This window comes from Syngnathus typhle, linkage group LG3, assembly GCF_033458585.1.
Source record: "Syngnathus typhle isolate RoL2023-S1 ecotype Sweden linkage group LG3, RoL_Styp_1.0, whole genome shotgun sequence".
In the NCBI taxonomy this organism is placed as follows: domain Eukaryota; kingdom Metazoa; phylum Chordata; class Actinopteri; order Syngnathiformes; family Syngnathidae; genus Syngnathus; species Syngnathus typhle.
This window is the reverse complement of record NC_083740.1, coordinates 2,378,237-2,397,098: the sequence shown is the minus strand read 5'-3', so window position 1 is coordinate 2,397,098 and position 18,862 is coordinate 2,378,237. Positions and strand designations below refer to the sequence as shown.

Sequence of the window (18,862 nt, the reverse complement as noted above, 5' to 3'; positions counted from 1 at the left end):
TCATAATAATATTAGGGGGGGGGGGGGAGGAGTTATTTTACAAGAGAAAGCGATTAGAGTCAACCCAAGCGTCTAATTCAGCCATGAGCCACTAATTCATTTGGTTGGTAATCTCTTTCAGCGGGGGCGGGACTTTTGGATATTTGATCATTTATTTAATGTATGTATTTATTCATGTATTTATTTTTGATGTGGACATTTTTAGTGTCTTCGGCGGTTGAGTCCAGGTCAATAAATAGTTAAGCCCCTCCCCTCTGACGTGATACACAAGCCACTCCAGCCACACTGACATTCATCCAAGAACAAGGCGCCAAAATGTGTCAAGCCGCCGCCCTTTCTCACGTCAGCGTTATTGACAGGCCGGGATTAACGGACGCTGCGATTTCCATACTTCAGCAGTTTATAATTGGGAACTCCGGCGCAGCGGTGGCCCGATCAAACGGATTTGCTACTCCCACCTTGAAAACAAGGCAGAGTAAAACGTGAAGACTCACATCTATATCACTTACAAGGCTAAAACACCTCTTGAGAGATTCTGTTTTTGTGGATGTTTATTTACTCCAAATAAAAGGAATATAATAATGTAAGCATAATTGGACAGGAGATTTTGACTTGGCAAGATATCTTCATGTTGTGAAGTTTGCAACTACCTTGTAACATTTTTGCTTATGTGGTGGAAAACTACAAGATACACAAGTCGAATCTTTCTTTCTTTACACAAGTATCTCTACTTCAAGGTGAGGCTATTCTTCCAATTCTGCCGCCGCACAACAACCGAGTCGGAGAGCTTGGGCTGCACCCGAAAGGTCGGCCGGCGCCGGCTCGAGCCCCTCCCGGGTCGCAAAAAAAAAAAAAAAAAGCAAAAGCTTGATGGAAAGCGCCGCGGTTCTGCATGGATGACGCTCTTGACAAGAGTGAGAGCGGCGAGAGAAATAGCCCCCAAAGCTCGGCGCCGTGAAATATAGGGATTATTTTAAAATGACGGGGCTAATACAAGGGCTAAGGGAAAAAATAAATCTAGCCAGCGGTGCGAGAGCCAGGTGTTTAAGAGTCGGGGATCTCGACAGTACTTTTAGGGAAGTTGTTGAAAGAATCGTACTTACCTTGAATGGTGTTTAGTTCTACTGAGCAAGGTGGCCTTCATCGTTAACAATGGTTGTGAAAGAATAACAGAACTCATTTTTATAGTCGTATTTATTTATGTACTATGTATTTATTTATTTTTATTATATTTTCAATCCTTAAACATGTGATATTTCATATTATATTTGCATTATGATATAGATACATTATATTGATAAAATATTTAAAAACATTTTAATAGTCATATTTATTTATTTATGTACTATGTATTTATTTATTTTTATTATATTTTCAATCATTAAACATGTGATATTTCATATTATAGTTGCAATATTATAATATAGATACAATATTATATTGATACAATATTTAAAAACATTTTAATAGTCGTATTTAATTATTTATGTACTATCTATGTATTTATTTTTATTTTCAATAATTAAACATGATATTTCATATTATATTTACAATATTATAATATATATACAATATTATATTGATACAATAGTTAAAAAATAAGATCATTAAATATTTATAATGACAATAAAGTCAATTCTGACTTACGCTAGCAGTTATTATAAGCCTCGTTTTGGGGGAGTCATTTAGCCTGCCGCTAAATGTAGAAGAGCCTCCGGTGGGGACTGACAAGGGCGGATAAGACGTGCACTCAGGAAGGAGGTGGAGAAACAACGGAAGCTGGATGCGGCGCCGAGCTCACATGGGTGTTGTTGCGCATGAATATTCAATGGCACCTAAGAATACGCCATTGTGCTCTTGTTATGAAGCCAACTTCAGCTAAAGGAGGCGGGAGCTAGCTGCTACTCGCGCGCACGCTAATATAATCATTGCGGTAGACAGGTAAACAACTGGGCACATCAATAAACAGCAGATGGCTGGACGTAACGCAGACATATGCTTGGCACTTGGCAGATTTTTATTTTATTTTAATAGTTGCCACAATTCCGCCACTGTTATTCAACAGGAGCACATTTTAACGGTCTGTTGGCCATTTTGTTTTGCTTATCATGGAATGAAAAATGGACACGCTCCAACAGTAGGACTCGCTCGGATGGGCATGTGGATTTCTTTTTTTTTTTTTTTAAATATATATATATATATATATATATATATATATATATACATATAAACGTGCGAGGCATGTAAAGCATAGCGCCATCCGCTCGTAATTTAAAATACATGTGCACGAGTTGCCATTTTTTCGTTTCAGACTACGACTGCAAACAAATGCACAAATGTGTTCCGTGAGGCCTAACGGTGATTCATTCCGCTTGGCGGTCCTCTAATGGAGTCCTTACTCACCATAAAGCTTATGAATGTTTCATTGTGACTTATGGCAAATGAAGATTTTGGCGCCTGGGGAGGGACGGCGATGCTCCATTTTTATCGGGAACGCTCGTAACGTCTGTGCGAACACGAAGTCCCGGCCGACCCTTGAAGGCTTTCCGCTCTTGTACTTTTTGACATCGCCACTGACGTGTCCCGGCTGATGTCCTCCGGGGGAGGCGCATCCTTTTCAAAACGCAAGGCAAGAGGGTCTCAAAGTGACTCGTATGAATTATGGAAGTCATGACTCGCGACCTTTTTAAACCTTTGGATCTGTCGGATGCGTGCCGACGTGATGCAATTGGACGCAAGAAAAAGACAAAACATGTGAGAGCTATTGTTTGGAATAATAAAAATGGAAGTGTCCTGTCACCTTACATTGGAAAACGAGAAGTGGGGGCTTAAATAGTGTAGATATCAAAAGTCTACACACCCCGACTCAAATTGAAAGAAAACATTTGATACCATTAATGTGACCAATAGTATGTATCCTCAGTTTAAAGAGGGGAGATAATCGAGATAATGTGGTTGAATAAATGTGCACACCCCTACTCAAATTGAAAGAAAGAAAACTTTTTGCACCGTTAATGTGACAGATAATATGTATCCTAAGTTCAAAGAGGGGAGATAACAGAGGTAATGTAGTTGCATAAGTCTGCACACCCACTTAGAATTGGGGTTTTGGCTGCGTTGGAAATGAACCAATCACATTCCAACTCACGGTAATAGAAGTCAACGCCTTGATTGAGAAAATATGTTTCGGATAACATTGTTCCACTTACCTGTACGTTCACTACATCACAAGATGATGACAGAACATTGCATATATTCATCAATTACAATTTGGGTCATGATGATAATCATCACCCCAGCATCCTGACACATGAATAAAAATGCTACCATCCCATTATTTTCCCCGCTTGTTCCATTTTTATGCCCATACTGCCCCACTTCATCACTTTTAACTCCGCCAGTCAATAACAAACATAAGAGTTTACTTACGGCTTCCTGGCACTTGTCTTTTACATCATACACTGTCAGCTTGACGAACGTTTCTGGGGTGGCGGGACAGTCCGAGGGGAAGGTCACCCCGGTTAAAAAGCACGGGTCCTTGTTTGCCTGTCACAACAAAAACACAACGTGGGTGACAATTCCGCGTGCACGACCGCGCGCCCCCCTCGAGCGCAACATGCTGATGAACAGGCAGGAAGCCAAACGGGAGCCACACAACGAGCGGGAGCCTTTTGGCAGGAGGAGCGAGCCAACAGCTGGGATCAGTCGTTCCTCAACAGAAGGAGATAGAGACGTTCCTGAGGGGCGCTGGCATGGACGCCAGGAAGCAAAATGTTGACAAGTACATTGCTACGCCGGAGCCAAAGCATCCACGGCGTTTGGTCTTTAAACGCACCGCGGGGCTCAAACACTGGACATCATCTCTTTGACAGCTGGGGGGGGGGGCTAATTTTGGAACACTCCGCCAAATAGAATATTTTAAAACTCATGTTTAAAAAAAAAAAAAACAATAACAATAACTCCTGGCCCTGTGTCGATATAAATTGCAAGAGATGTTCTTTTTCTAACACTTGGTTAGCTATTCGTGGCTGATCGGACTATTTTAATCATGGATATGAACAGAAAGATTTGTGATGACAAATAAATCATCTACACCACACACACAGACAAATGAACATTTATAAGCAAAAATAAAACTGCTGCCCCAGTGTGGATTTGAATTACAGCAGAAAGTGAAGGCGTTTTTTTTTTTTTCCCTGGTTTAGCCATTTTGAATCTATTTGACTAATTCAAAGCACTTTAGTGTTTACATTTGAGCTTCCTCTTCCGCCGGGCGTTTTCGGTCGGTGATCCTCCCGGGATGTTTCTTTACTAATGACTCACATTTAAACAGAGTGGCGGACAAATCCGTAGAAAGTCTGGTCACACCCTTGAATGTAAAAAAAACAAAAAAAAATGAAATGCAAAAGTTGGCTGACACATTTGAGATGGTGTGCCGTCGGGACGTAACACCAAGTGTGTGTTGGTACTTGACCTTGCGGCGAGCACTTGGCTCAACACCCTCGCATTTGGAAGCCGTTCAACTGTTTGTCGTCGTACATCAACAACGGCGAGAAGCAGCCGAGGCCCGCCTTGACATTTATGTGAACATTTCCATTTATTTGCTCAATCCCCCTCGGATGGCGCAAGAAGGTGACGTTCAAATACTTTCGGACAACTTTTAATGGATTCATTCGTGGCCTCGGGAGCCCAAGCAAGTTTTTACGGAAATTGATTTACTAGCTTTCATGCGTGTTAAGAATGATAGCCGCCACATTGCACAATATGTAGGCACAGTGCAAATTGGCAACTCTCAGCACAACAGCAACACACACACACACACACACACCGTCAGAATCTGGCACCCTCAATAGATCCCATTCAAGCTTACCAGCATGCTTGGGAGACTCGGCCGGGTGCGACTCTCCTTAGTGGTGCTGATGGACTGAGATGAGCTCAAGTGCTAACTCCGACAGACGCACACACAAACGCTAACATACACACACGCTCGCACTTGATGCTTTTTGGCCATTTAAGGTCAGAGACCTCTGCGGAATGGCCAATTTGGGCTATTTAGAGTGTGTGTGTGTGTGTGTGTGTGTGTATATATGTTTGTGTGTGTGTTTGATAATTATGAGAGGCCAAGGGAGGGACTAAAACGGTTGTGCGCACACATACACACACACACACACACACACACATATATACAAGGGAGAGGGCAAGGCATGAAAGGACATTTTATCTCCTGGCCTGATGTCAAATCTTTTCCCCTTTCCTGTGGTGTGCAAATGTGATTTTCCCGCAGACCTATTAGCGGGCTCGCTGGCAGTACTTCCCGACGCTAATGCATTCTCGGTTATGCAATGCGGCCGGCGAAGAGTGTGTCTGCGTGTAAAATGCAGGAAATTGATGCAAATGTGCAAAAAGCTAACAAGGGTGAGTGCAAGCGGATCAAATAGAAATGTTACACTTTGGGGTTGGTGAGCACTTCGACATTTGAGATATATTACATTTCCATTGCAAAGTGCTTCAGAGAAAACACACCGACGCGGAGACGTGCTTTGCATCGATGAAAGCCGACTGCTGATTTGACATAATTCAAGAAAGAAATGCCTAATTGTAACTGTAAAATGGGAAATAAAACGTGTGTTTGTAAACGCCACCAGACTCATCAATACGGCACTGATATTTGTCATTCTAAGCAAAGAATACTCGTGACGTGAGTATTTTCGCCAGTGACTTCAGACTAACCTGAAAGTTGAAGTCTTGACTTAGTTCTGATTTGCTCATATCTAAGTGTAACTTGAATAGTGTAACTTGGTCATCATAATCGTTTGGCAAGACGATATTTGCTAAGAGGGCAGATAATTGCTTAAGTAAATTGCTCATTAAAGCGGCGGTCAGGATCATGTCCTTAGGTCATGTCATGATTGGTCCCCAGTTTTGCTAAGTTGCCATGGTTTCTGTTCGCGTCGCCCCTCCCCTCCTGTGTTCCCTCAATCAATGTAACCGCGTTCAGCTGCCTCGTGTTTTGTGCTTGGTATTTAAGCCCTGTCTGCCCCTTGTTCATGGTCGGTTCATTGCTCGTCGATTGTTGCTTGTCGATCAATCGCTGCTGTCATGGTCACGTCACCATGTCTTTCTGTTCCACGCCTTGTCAGGTCAGTCCTATTATTGATGTCAGTTTACCAAGTTTGTGTTTGAGTTTGCTCCAATAAACCCTGGTCCAAGCTGCACATGGTCGCCCTGCTCCATTTCCACACTCCGTGCCTGACAGAATGAACCGACCATCACAGCGACCAGCGCTTGGACCTTCCAGGATCAGCTCCCGTCCGCGACCTGCAGAACACATCGAGAACGCTACACGTATACATAACAGCTTGCAGAATGTGCGACAAAAAGGTCAAAACCGAAGTGACGCAGTTTGATAAAACCAAACTGCGCAAGACTGAACCCGAAGAGAAGACATCACTTCCAACCCAAAAGGAGATTGAAGAGGAAAAGAAATTAAACGAAGAGGAACCTACCCGAATGATCAACGATGAAGTGGTGAGATTTAACCCCAAGAAGCCAAAGCCCAAGAAGCCACAGCCCAAGCCACAGCCCAAGCCACAGCCCAAGCCACAGCTCAAGCCACAGCTCAAGCCACAGCTCAAGCCACAGCTCAAGCCACAGCTCAAGCCACAGCTCAAGCCACAGCTCAAGCCACAGCTCAAGCCACAGCTCAAGCCACAGCTCAAGCCACAGCTCAAGCCACGGCTCAAGCCACGGCTCAAGCCACGGCTCAAGCCACGGCTCAAGCCACGGCTCAAGCCACAGCTCAAACCCGAGCGAAGCCACAGCTCAAACCCGAGCGAAGCCAAAGCCCGAGCGAAGCCAAAGCCCGAGCGAAGCCAAGAAACCAAGCCCAAGAAAGAGCCAAGCCCAAGAAAGCCAAGCCCAAGAAAGCCAAGCCCAAGAAAGCCAAGGCCAAGAAAGCCAAGCCCAAGAAAGCCAAGCCCAAGAAAGCCAAGCCCAAGAAAGCCAAGCCCAAGAAAGCCAAGCCCAAGAAAGCCAAGCCCAAGAAAGCCAAGCCAAGCCCCGTCGGCGCGGATGCTACGGCCGCCACCAATCCAGGCGGCGTAGATCCAGCGGCCGACTACCGACCCGGTCCCGTCGGCGCGGATGCTACGGCCGCCACAAATCCAGGCGGCGTGGATCCAGCGGCCGACCCCCGACCCTGTCCCGGCGGCGCGGATGCTACGGCCGCCACAAATGCAGGCGGCGTGGATCCAGCGGCCGACCCTGTCCGGACGGCGCGGATGCTGCGGCCGCCACAAATCCAGGCGGCGCGGATCCAGCGGCCGACCCCCGGCCTGTCCCGTCGGCGCGGATGCTACTGCCGCCACAAATCCAGGCGGCGTGGGATCCAGCGGCTGACCCCCGACCCTGTCCCGTCGGCGCGGATGCTACTGCCGCCACAAATCCAGGCGGCGTGGGATCCAGCGGCTGACCCCCGACCCTGTCCCGTCGGCACGGATGCTACGGCCGCCACAAATCCAGGCGGCGTGGATCCAGCGGCTGACCCCCGACCCTGTCCCGACGGCGCGGACGCTGCGGCCGCCACAAATCCAGGCGGCGCGGATCCAGCGGCCGTCATCCAGTCGGTCTTCGGGGGTGTTGCAGGACCTACGGCCGGGGCCAGATTCAAGCCAGCTGCGCCGGACCCACGATCGTCCATGGTCCCCACCCCACTGCGGCAGCGCGTGCTGACTCTTGCCGTTGCGCACAGCACCGCCTTCCAATTGCCGCTGATTGCGGACCGGACTTCAAACTGCCACCAATTGCGGCTCTGACTTTTCAAGTTCCCGCCGAGCACGGTTTTGTTCCCCGAGTTGCCTCCGAGCGCGGTTCTGTCCCTGAGTTGTCATCGTTTGTTTTTCTGTCCCTGAGTTGTCATCGTTTGTTTTTCATGTTCCCCAAGTCGCCGCCAGAGTGCGGTTCATGTCCCCCGAGTCGCCGCCAGAGTGCGGTTCATGTCCCCCGAGTCGCCGCCAGAGTGCGGTTCATGTCCCCCGAGTCGCCGCCAGAGTGCGGTTCATGTCCCCCGAGTCGCCGCCAGAGTGCGGTTCATGTCCCCCGAGTCGCCGCCAGAGTGCGGTTCATGTCCCCCGAGTCGCCGCCAGAGTGCGGTTCATGTCCCCCGAGTCGCCGCCAGAGTGCGGTTCATGTTCCCCGAGTCGCCGCCAGAGTGCGGTTCATGTTCCCCGAGTCGCCGCCGGAGTGCGGTTCATGTCCCCCAAAGTTCCTGCCAATTGCGCGTCAGGCCCCCAGTGTGTGCCGCGAGTGTGGCCCTGGGCCCCTGACCTCCGCTGAGTGCAGTTCTGTTCCCCAAGTTCCTGCCGATTGCGCGTCAGGCCCCCAGTGTGTGCCGCGAGTGTGGCCCTGGGCCCCTGACCTCCGCTGAGTGCAGTTCTGTTCCCCAAGTTCCTGCCGATTGCGCGTCAGGCCCCCAGTGTGTGCCGCGAGTGTGGTCCTGGGCCCCTGACCTCCGCTGAGTGCAGTTCTGTTCCCCAAGTTCCTGCCGATTGCGCGTCAGGCCCCCAGTGTGTGCCGCGAGTGTGGCCCTGGGCCCCTGACCTCCGCTGAGTGCAGTTCTGTCGCCGCAGAGTGAGGGGGTTTCCCTAGTCGCCGCCCCCCGGGTGCGGCTCTCTGCCCCTTGTCGCCGCCCCCCGGGTGCGGCTCTCTGCCCACCCGCCCCCCCCTTGTCGTGAGGGATTGGATTTTTGGGTCGTCGGGAGCCGTCCCTTGTGGGGGGGGTACTGTCATGATTGGTCCCCAGTTTTGCTAAGTTGCCATGGTTTCTGTTCGCGTCGCCCCTCCCCTCCTGTGTTCCCTCAATCAATGTAACCGCGTTCAGCTGCCTCGTGTTTTGTGCTTGGTATTTAAGCCCTGTCTGCCCCTTGTTCATGGTCGGTTCATTGCTCGTCGATTGTTGCTTGTCGATCAATCGCTGCTGTCATGGTCACGTCACCATGTCTTTCTGTTCCACGCCTTGTCAGGTCAGTCCTATTATTGATGTCAGTTTACCAAGTTTGTGTTTGAGTTTGCTCCAATAAACCCTGGTCCAAGCTGCACATGGTCGCCCTGCTCCATTTCCTCATCCGAAGCCTGACAGGTCAAGTGCCAAGCTGAACAGTTGCCATTCTGATTACTTAATAACTAACTGGCATGCAAGCTGATTTTACGATGTGCAAATAAGAGCAGCTCTCACCTATCATTTCTAGCTATAAAAGATGACTTTTCATCTCGGTAGTCATTGAGGGGCAGGAACGTGAACTGACGAGTCGACAACAGGCTACTACGATGAACAACGCAATCAAGTGGTTGATCTTGGCTTTTGCTGTCGCCATGCTGATCACCGGTGGTGAGTGTCATTTTATTTCTTTATTTGAAGATATTTCATATGTCTATTTAGTGAAGAACAACACTTCAAAAAATTGGCTAGCTACGTGTATCCATCCATTTTCTATACCGCTTTGTCCCCACGGGGGTCGCGGGACACCCTGAACCGGTTGCTAGCCAATCTCAGGCCACACAGAGACGAACAACCAGACTGCTCAATCGGCCTACCAAGCATGTTTTTGGGATGTGGGAGGAAACCGAAGTGCCCGGAGAAAACCCGCGCAGGCACGGGTAGAACATGCAAACTCCACACAGGTGGAATCGAATCCGCACCCTCTTAACTGAGAGGCGGACGTGCTAACCAGTGCACCACGAGCTGCTCTTTTGATTGATATTTTTAGTATATTTTAATTTTAATTATATACGTATGTATATATAATATTAAAATTTGTCTCCTTTCCACCACACTACCCTCCCTTCCTCAGGTGAGGCTCTGACATGCGCACGCTGTATGATCTTTATGGGGTGTTATCGAGAAACATGTCAACCAGGCCAAGTCTGCCGAAGATGTGAGTATCTGTATGGTTTCATTTTTTTTTTCATTTTAGAAGGGACTTTGCAATTGTCCAAAAAGAATCATATTTATTAGTTTTTCTGTAAGAGTGATTCTTGCAGGCCGATTTCTTAATGTATAAATATCCGTCACAAAACCACTCACAAACTAAAAGCTTTCCTTGTACTGAGTTTTGAATTTTCCAACACACACTTTTTGAAGAACTGTAAATACAACTCACTGCTTCCACTCAAAAGAATAATCACATGTTGTGTTTTCTCTGTATTCAAGTCTTCAATGGCCAGGTCTGTGGGAATCCGTGAATGTGACGACAGACAAACCCCCAACGCAAAATGTCCCAAATAGGACTTCTGCGACTTGGAAGGATTTGTGGGGGTTGAAGATCCAACCTATCGTCTTGGTAGTTTAGTTGAGAAGCATTCAAAAATGTTGAAAAAAATAAATAAAAAGTAATCATCAAATGATGACTTTGCTCTTGCATTGTGTTGAACAATTTACCTATCTTGTTGAGAGAGGCCGAACGCAATCTCAAAATTCAACTCTAAAAGACCGAGGTGATTGTTTTGATCGATTGATATTTTCTGGGATTTGGCCTGAGTAGAGCCGCCCATGTGACCTTTGGTCACCATTAACAACTGTCTCGTTCAAAGCACAACTAAAGCTGCCATCGGTGGCCCCGGTTCATTAATTGCGGACTCCACACAGAGTCTCTCGTCTTCCCTCAGAGTCGTACGCACTTCTCACAGGTGTCCCGCAGGGTTGTATGCACGGTCCACCTTTGTTTGGATGAAAAGTTATGACAACAAAATGACCCTAACGATAACGCCTTTGCCTATTTCAATGCTGACCACAAAATTGCAGTCTCGTCAAAGGAGACTGAAACCAGTCTTGTGACTGATCCTCATCTGGGCGCATGCTAATAAATAATAATAGGTGTGTAAATATGAGCAGCTAATATAAAAAAGACAACACCTATGAGTAAAATGACCATTGAGTGGCGGCAGTCTTACGGGACGTTTTTGAAGCCTAATTATCCATCATAATTATTTGGACGGATGATGAGTACATATTTACATGCATGAATACACGGGACATATTTGCTAAGAGGGCAGAGAATTGCAAGTCAAACTGTTCATTAAAGCCGCACGATCTTGGTCATTTGCAACTTGGATGAGTGTAAACACGAAGAGCAAATAAGAATGTAAAACCTCTATCTTCCTTCTTTCCGGCTATATTGCGTCACTATAAAAGACGACTCTCCGTCACGGTGGTCATTGAGGGGCAGGAACGTGAACTGACGAGTCGACAACACGCTACTACGATGAACAACGCAATCAAGTGGTTGATCTTGGCTTTTGCTGTCGCCATGCTGATCACAGGTGGTGAGTGTCATTTTATTTCTTTATTTGAAGATATTTCATATGTCTATTTAGTGAAGAACAACACTTCAAAAAAATGGCTCGATATATCCATCCATTTTCTATACCGCTTTGTCCCCACGGGGGTCGCGGGACACCCTGAACCGGTTGCCAGCCAATCGCAGGGCACACAGAAACAAACAACCAGACTGCTCAATCGGCCTACCAAGCATGTTTTTGGGGTGTGGGAGGAAACCGGAGTGCCCGGAGAAAACCCGCGCTGGCACGGGGAGAACATGCAAACTCCACACAAGTGGAATCGAATCCGCACCCTCCTAACTGTGAGGCGGACATGCTAACCAGTGCACCACGAGCTGCCCTTTTAATGTATATATATATATATATATATATATATATATATATATATATATATATATATATATATATATATATATATATATAAAAAATTAAAATTTGTCTCTTTTCCACCAAACCACCCTCCCTTCCTCAGGTGATGCTCTGACATGCAAACGCTGTATGGGTGTTTGGTGTTTTGATGAAACATGTCAACCAGGCCAAGTCTGCATATTCGTGCCATGTGAGTATCTGTATGGTTTCATATTGTTTTCATTTTAGAGGGGACTTTGCAATTGTCCAAAAATAATATTTATTAGTTTTTTTGTAAGAGTAATTCTTGCAGCCCGATTTCTTAAAGTATAAATATTCGTCACAAAAAAACTCACAAACTAAAAGCTTTCCTTTTACTGAGTTTAGAATTTTCCAACACACAGTTTTTGAAGAACTGCAAATACAACTCACTGCTTCCACTCAAAAGAATAATCACATGTTGTGTTTTCTCTGTCTTCAAGTCTTCGGTGACCAGGGCTGTGCGAATCCGTGAATGTGACGACAGACAAACCCCCAACGCAAAATGTCCCAAAATGGACTTCTGCGACATGGAAGGATTTGTGGGGGTTGAAGATCCAACCTATCGTCTTGGTAGTTTAGTTGAGAAGCATTCAAAAATGTTGAAAAAAATAAATAAAAAGTGATCATCAAATGATGACTTTGCTCTTGCATTGAGTTGAACAATTTACCTATCTTGTTGACAGAGGCCGAAAGCAGTCTCAAAATTCAACTCTAAAAGACCGAGGTGATTGTTTTGATCAATTGATATTTTCTGGGATTTGGCCTGAGCGGAGACGCCCATGTGACTTTTGGTCACCATTAACAACTGTCTCGTTCAAAGCGCTATTAAAGCTGCCATCGGTGGCCCCGGTTCATCAATCGCGGACTCCGCCCCGAATCTCTCGTCTTCCCTCCGAGTCGTACGCACTTCTCACAGGTGTCCCGCAGGGTTGGATGCACGGTCCACCTTTGTTTGGATGAAATGACAACAAAATGACCCTAACGATAACACCTTTGCCGATTTCAATGCTGACCACAGAATTGCAGTCTCATCAAAGGAGACTGAAACCAGTCTTGTGACCGATCCTCAATTGGGCGCACGCTTATTAATATAAATAGGTGTGTAAATATGATGAGTAAATAAGAGCAGGTATTATAAAAACCAGCTCAGTGACCTAGAGGTTAGAGTGTCCGCCCTGAGACAGGAAGGTTGTGGCTTCAAACCCCGGCCGGGTCATACCAAAGACTGTAAAAATGGGACCCATTGCCTCCCTGCTTGGCACTCAGCATTAAGGGTTGGAATTGGGGGGTTAGAAGGAGTGGAGCTCTTTACAAGCCCTAGGCTTTGTCACCTCCTTGCACAGTTATTGATATAATAATATGTGCTAAACAATAAACTAAACTAAAAGACAACACTTAAGAGTAAAATGATCATTGAGTGGCGGCAGTCTTACGGGACTTTTTTGAAGCGTAAATCTCTGTCGTAATTATTTGGACGGGTGATGAGTACATATTTACATGCATAAATACATGGGACATATTTGCTAAGAGGGCAGAGAATTGCAAGTCAAACTGTTCATTAAAGCCGCACGATCTTCGTCATTTGCAACTTGGATGAGTGTAAACACGAAGAGCAAATAAGAATGTAAAACCTCTATCCTCCTTCTTCCCGGCTATATTGCGTCACTATAAAAGACGACTCTCCGTCAAGGTGGTCATTGAGGGGCAGGAACGTGAACTGACGAGGGCTACTACGATGAACAACGCAATCAAGTGGTTGATCTTGGCTTTCGCTGTCGCCATGCTGATCACAAGTGGTGAGTGTCATTTTATTTCTTTATTTGAAGATATTTCATATGTCTATTTAGTAAAGAACAACACTTCAAAAAAAATGGCTCGATATATCCATCCATTTTCTATACCGCTTTGTCCCCACGGGGTCGCGGGACACCCTGAACCGGTTGCTAGCCAATCTCAGGCCACACAGAGACGAACAACCAGACTGCTCAATCGGCCTACCAAGCATGTTTTTGGGGTGTGGTAGGAAACCGGAGTGCCCGGAGAAAACGCGCGCAGGCACGGGGAGAACATGCAAACTCCACACATCAACTGCCCAAGGATATGCAAGCTTAACAAGACAGCAACTGACCTGAAAGATAAGATCATGACTCGAATGAACAGCGGCCAACCCCGACGCCAACTACAAAGGCTAAGTGAAGCACCACCAGAAAGTCTGGTTGAAGATCTGAATGCAGCACTGAGAGCAATCCCTACAACCACCATCACTGAAACCAATGAGTTGATATACCCTTCAGTAACAGTGATCCTGGAGATGCTTGGTTACAAGAGCAATATCAACCATGAGATACAAGACCCACCATGGAAAAGAAGGCTGGAGGCTAAGATCAAGACAGTGCGGAGAGACGTGAGCCAACTATCAGAGATCCAGAAAGGTGCAATGAAGAAACCAGTACCCAAGAAGTACAGCCAGATGAACGTACCTGAAGCACTGGAGACTGCCAAACAGAGGCTCCTAGCCCTGTCCAGTCGCCTAAAGAGATACACAAGAGAAAGTGAGGCCAGGCGAATAAACAGGCTCTTCACAACCCAACCAGGAAAAGTGTACTCTCAATAGCAGGGTAACAACAGCAGAACAGACCCACCAAGGCTGGAGAGTGAGCAATACTGGAAGGGCATATGGGAGAAGGACACATCACACAACAGTGAGGCACAATGGCTAGTCTCTCTAAGAGAAGACCACAGCAACCACCCTGAGCAGAACCCAGTTACCATCACTGTGGCAGACATCCACGAGAGAGTCTCAGGTATGAAGAACTGGACAGCACCCGGGCCAGATATGATCCATGCCTACTGGATTAAGAAGCTCACTGCACTCCATGAGCGCCTAGCAGAACAAATGAACCAGCTACTAAAAGTTGGAACTCACCCCGAATGGTTAACTGAAGGACGCACAATCCTGATCCTGAGGGATCCCACAAAGGGTACAGTCCCATCCAACTATCGGCCAATAACCTGTCTCCCTACAACATGGAAGATCATTAAAGATTAAAGTCCCAATGATCGTCACACACACACCTGGGTGTAGTGAAATTTGTCCTCTGCATTTAACCCATCCCCGTGTGATTTTAATCCATCCCCTGGGGGAGAGGGGAGCAGTGAGCAGCAGCGGTGCCGCGCTCGGGAATCAGTTGGTGATCTAACCCCCCAATTCCAACCCTTAATGCTGAGTGCCAAGCAGGGAGGCAATGGGTCCCATTTTTAAAGTCTTTGGTATGACCCGGCCGGGGTTTGAACCCACAACCTTCCGGTCTCAGGGCGGACACTCTACCACTAGGCCACTGAGCTGGTTAGGTCATGTCAGGCATCATAGCGGCTAAGATAAGTGTACACATGGCTCAATACATGAGCACAACACAGAAAGGCATAGGCAACAATACCAGAGGAGCCAAACACCAGCTGCTGGTTGACGGAACAGTCGCCCGAGACTGCAAGACTCGACACACCAACCTGTGCACTGCCTGGAATGATTACAAGAAAGCCTACGACTCCATGCTTCACTCATGGATCACTGAATGCTTGGAACTGTACAACATCAACAGGAACCTGAGAGCCTTCATTGCAAACTCGATGGGACTGTGGAAAACAACCCTTGAGGCCAATTACAAGCCAATTGCACAAGTCTCCATCAAATGTGGCATATACCAAGGAGATGCTCTGTCCCCACTGCTGTTCTGCATAGGTCTGAACCCCCTCAGCCAAATAATCAACAAGACTGGCTACGAATACCGACTCAAAAATGGGGCCACCATCAGTCACCTCCTATACATGGATGACATAAAGTTGTATGCCAAGAGCGAGCGAGACGTCGATTCACTGATCCACACAACCAGGATCTACAGCGCAGACATTGGAATGTCATTCGGACTAGAGAAGTGCAGTCGCATGATGACAAAGAGAGGGAAGGTAGTCCATACAGAAGGGGTCTCACTCCCAGAAGGAACAATAACAGACATTGAGGACAGCTACAAGTACCTTGGTATCCCACAAGCAAATGGCAACCTCGATGAAGCCACAAGGAGAGGAGCCACAGCCAAATACCTACAACGAGTAAGGCAAGTCCGCAGAAGTCAGCTAAATGGCAAGAACAAGATCCGGGCAATAAACAGCTACGCCCTGCCAGTCATCAGATACCCTGCAGGAATAATAAGCTGGCCAAAGGAAGAGACGCAGACCACAGATGTCAAGACACGGAAGCTCCTAACCATGCACGGAGGGGTCCACCCTAAATCCAGCACCCTGAGACTGTACACTAGCCGTAAAGAAGGAGGCAGAGGACTACTGAGTGTGAGAGCCACTGTTCGGGATGAAACAGCCAAGATCCATGAGTACATCAAGGAAAAGGCCCGAACGGATGACATGCTCAGTGAATGTCTCAGACAATGGCAAACAGAGGAAGAGTGGCTAGAGACACCATTATGGGAGGACAAACCCCTACATGGGATGTACCATCGGCAAATAAGTGAAGTGGCTGACATCAAGAAATCCTACCAATGGCTGGAAAAAGCTGGACTGAAGGACAGCACAGAGGCACTCATCATGGCTGCACAGAAACAGGCTGTGAACACCAGAGCAATAGAGGCCAAGATGTACCACACCAGACAAGACCCAAGGTGTAGGCTGTGCAAAGAGGCCCCTGAGACAGTCCAGCACATAACAGCAGGGTGTAAGATGCTAGCAGGGAAAGCATACATGGAACGTCATAACCAAGTGGCGGGCATAGTGTACAGGAACATCTGTGCAGAGTATGGACTGGAAGCCCCAAGTTCAAAATGGGAAGCACCCCCTAAGGTGGCAGAGAACGGGCGAGCCAAGATCCTGTGGGACTTCCAGATCCAAACTGACAAGATGGTGATGGCGAACCAACCGGACATTGTGGTGGTGGACAAACAGCAGAAGAAGGCCGTTGTAGTGGATAAAGCAATACCAAGCGATGGCAACATCAGGAAAAAAGAACTCGAGAAGCTAGAGAAATACCAGGGCCTCAAAGAAGAGCTTGAGAAGGCCTGGAAAGTGAAGGCCTTGGTGGTGCCCGTGGTCATTGGGGCACTTGGGGCAGTGACCCCCAAACTGGAGGAGTGGCTACAGCAGATTCCAGGAACAACATCAGACATCTCAGTCCAGAAGAGTGCAGTGCTAGGAACAGCCAAAATACTGCGCAGAACCCTCAAGCTCCCAGGCCGCTGGTAGAGGACCCGAGCTTGGAGTGGGAGACCACCCGCGGAGGGTGAGAGGGGAATTATATTCTTTTTTTTATATATATATAAAATTAAAATGTGTCTCTTTTCCACCACACCACCCTCCCTTCCTCAGGTGACGCTCTGATATGCGAACGCTGTCTGGGTGTTAAGTGTTATTACGAAACATGTGAACCAGGCCAAGTCTGCATATTCGTGCCATGTGAGTATCTGTATGGTTTCATATTTTTTTCATTTTAGAGGGGACTTTGCAATTGTCCAAAAAGAATATTTATTCGTTTTTTTGTAAGAGTGATTCTTGCAGCCCGATTTCTTAAAGTATAAATATTCGTCACAAAAAAACTCACAAACTAAAAGCTTTCCTTTTACTGAGTTTAGAATTTTCCAACACACACTTTTTGAAGAACTGCAAATACAACTCACTGCTTCCACTCAAAAGAATAATCACATGTTGTGTTTTCTCTGTCTTCAAGTCTACGGTCCCCAGGGCTGTGGGGATCCGTGAATGTGACGACAGACAAACCCCCAACGCAAAATGTCCCAAAATGGACTTCTGCGACATGGAAGGATTTGTGGGGGTTGAAGATCCAACCTACCGTCTTGGTAGTTTAGTTGAGAAGCATTCAAATATGTTGAAAAAAATAAATAAAAAGTGATCATCAAATGATGACTTTGCTCTTGCATTGTGTTGAACAATTTACCTATCTTGTTGACAGAGGCCAAAAGCAGTCTCAAAATTCAACTCTAAAAGACCGAGGTGATTGTTTTGATCGATTGATATTTTCGATTGAGTGGAGACGCTCATGTAACTTTTGGTCACCATTAACGACTGTCTCGTTCAAAGCGCGATTAAAGCTGCCATCGGCGGCCCCGGTTCATCAATCGCGGACTCCCCCCCGAGTCTCTCGTCTTCCCTCCGAGTCGTACGCACTTCTCACAGGTGTCCCGCAGGGTTGGATGCACGGTCCACCTTTGTTTGTATGAAAAGTTATGACAACAAAATGACCCTAACGATAACACCTTTGCCCATTTCAGTGCTGATCACAAAATTTCAGTCTCATCAAAGGAGACTGAAACCAGTCTTGTGACTGATCCTCAATAGGGCGCACGCTAATAAATATAAATAAGTGTGTAAATATGATGAGTAAATAGGAGCAGCTAATATAAAAGAGAACACCTATGAGTAAAATCAAAGTCAAAGTCAGCTTGATTGTCAATCCCTTCATATGTCAGACACACAAAGAAACCGAAATTCCGTTTCCTCCATCCCACGGTGACGAGACACAGTACACGATAAACATACAAGTAGACGACACAAAATAAAAACAAGACGGCACAAACAATAACTAATAAATAAATAAATAAAATGAGTGATGAATAAATAATAGGGGTGTAACGGTTCATCGATACACATCGATTAATCGATTTAAATGCTCTACAATTTATTGGCATCGATGCTAAACGTAAACATCGATTTATATCGCCGTGTTTGACCTCTGACATTAGACGCGACTTTATTTTGAAATCCAGTTCATTGTTGCTCGCTTCCTCTTTCCGGGAGCGCACTGCGCGTGTTGTGTTGTGAGCAGAGCACGCACGTGAAAGGGGAGGCGACAACTAGTACGCGGCTCCTGGGCTGCTGCTATGGCTAGTGTCCAAAAAGACGAGGAAATTTGCTCCCCTTTAGGCTTCAAGTCATTCGTTTGGAAGCACTTTGGATTCCAAAGAAAAGATGGCTCAACGGACAAGACACGTGCAGTTTGTAAATCCTGCCATGCGGTGATCAAATATTCAGGGAGCACAAATCTCGCCGCACATTTAAAGAAAAAACACGACATCAAAGTTCAGTGTTAAAGTAAGGAATTTGTATACTACAATACTCT

The 18,862-nt window shown here is 46.6% G+C and overlaps 1 protein-coding gene and 2 long non-coding RNA genes across 13 annotated transcripts in view; 2 read left to right on the top strand and 1 right to left on the bottom strand.

Annotated features, from left to right (window-relative positions):
- Positions 1 to 18,862, bottom strand: part of inpp4b (inositol polyphosphate-4-phosphatase type II B) — a 108,095-nt gene that overhangs the window by 59,519 nt on the left and 29,714 nt on the right. For 10 of the 11 annotated variants that reach the window (XM_061275175.1, XM_061275176.1, XM_061275169.1 and 7 more), the window contains one exon: positions 3,430 to 3,546. In XM_061275175.1, coding sequence (XP_061131159.1) covers positions 3,430 to 3,546 — 117 coding nt within the window. Of the gene's footprint in view, positions 1 to 3,429; positions 3,547 to 4,870; positions 5,043 to 18,862 lie in introns of those variants that run through there. The other variant, XM_061275180.1, reaches the window with a different exon arrangement.
- LOC133151823 (uncharacterized) lies at positions 5,883 to 10,401 on the top strand. Its single transcript, XR_009713993.1, has 4 exons — positions 5,883 to 5,897; positions 9,137 to 9,385; positions 9,849 to 9,932; positions 10,208 to 10,401. It is a non-coding gene; the product is annotated as an uncharacterized LOC133151823 (long non-coding RNA).
- Positions 11,163 to 17,646, top strand: LOC133151822 (uncharacterized). The gene is made up of 5 exons (XR_009713992.1): positions 11,163 to 11,319; positions 11,807 to 11,893; positions 12,165 to 13,520; positions 17,095 to 17,181; positions 17,453 to 17,646. It is a non-coding gene; the product is annotated as an uncharacterized LOC133151822 (long non-coding RNA).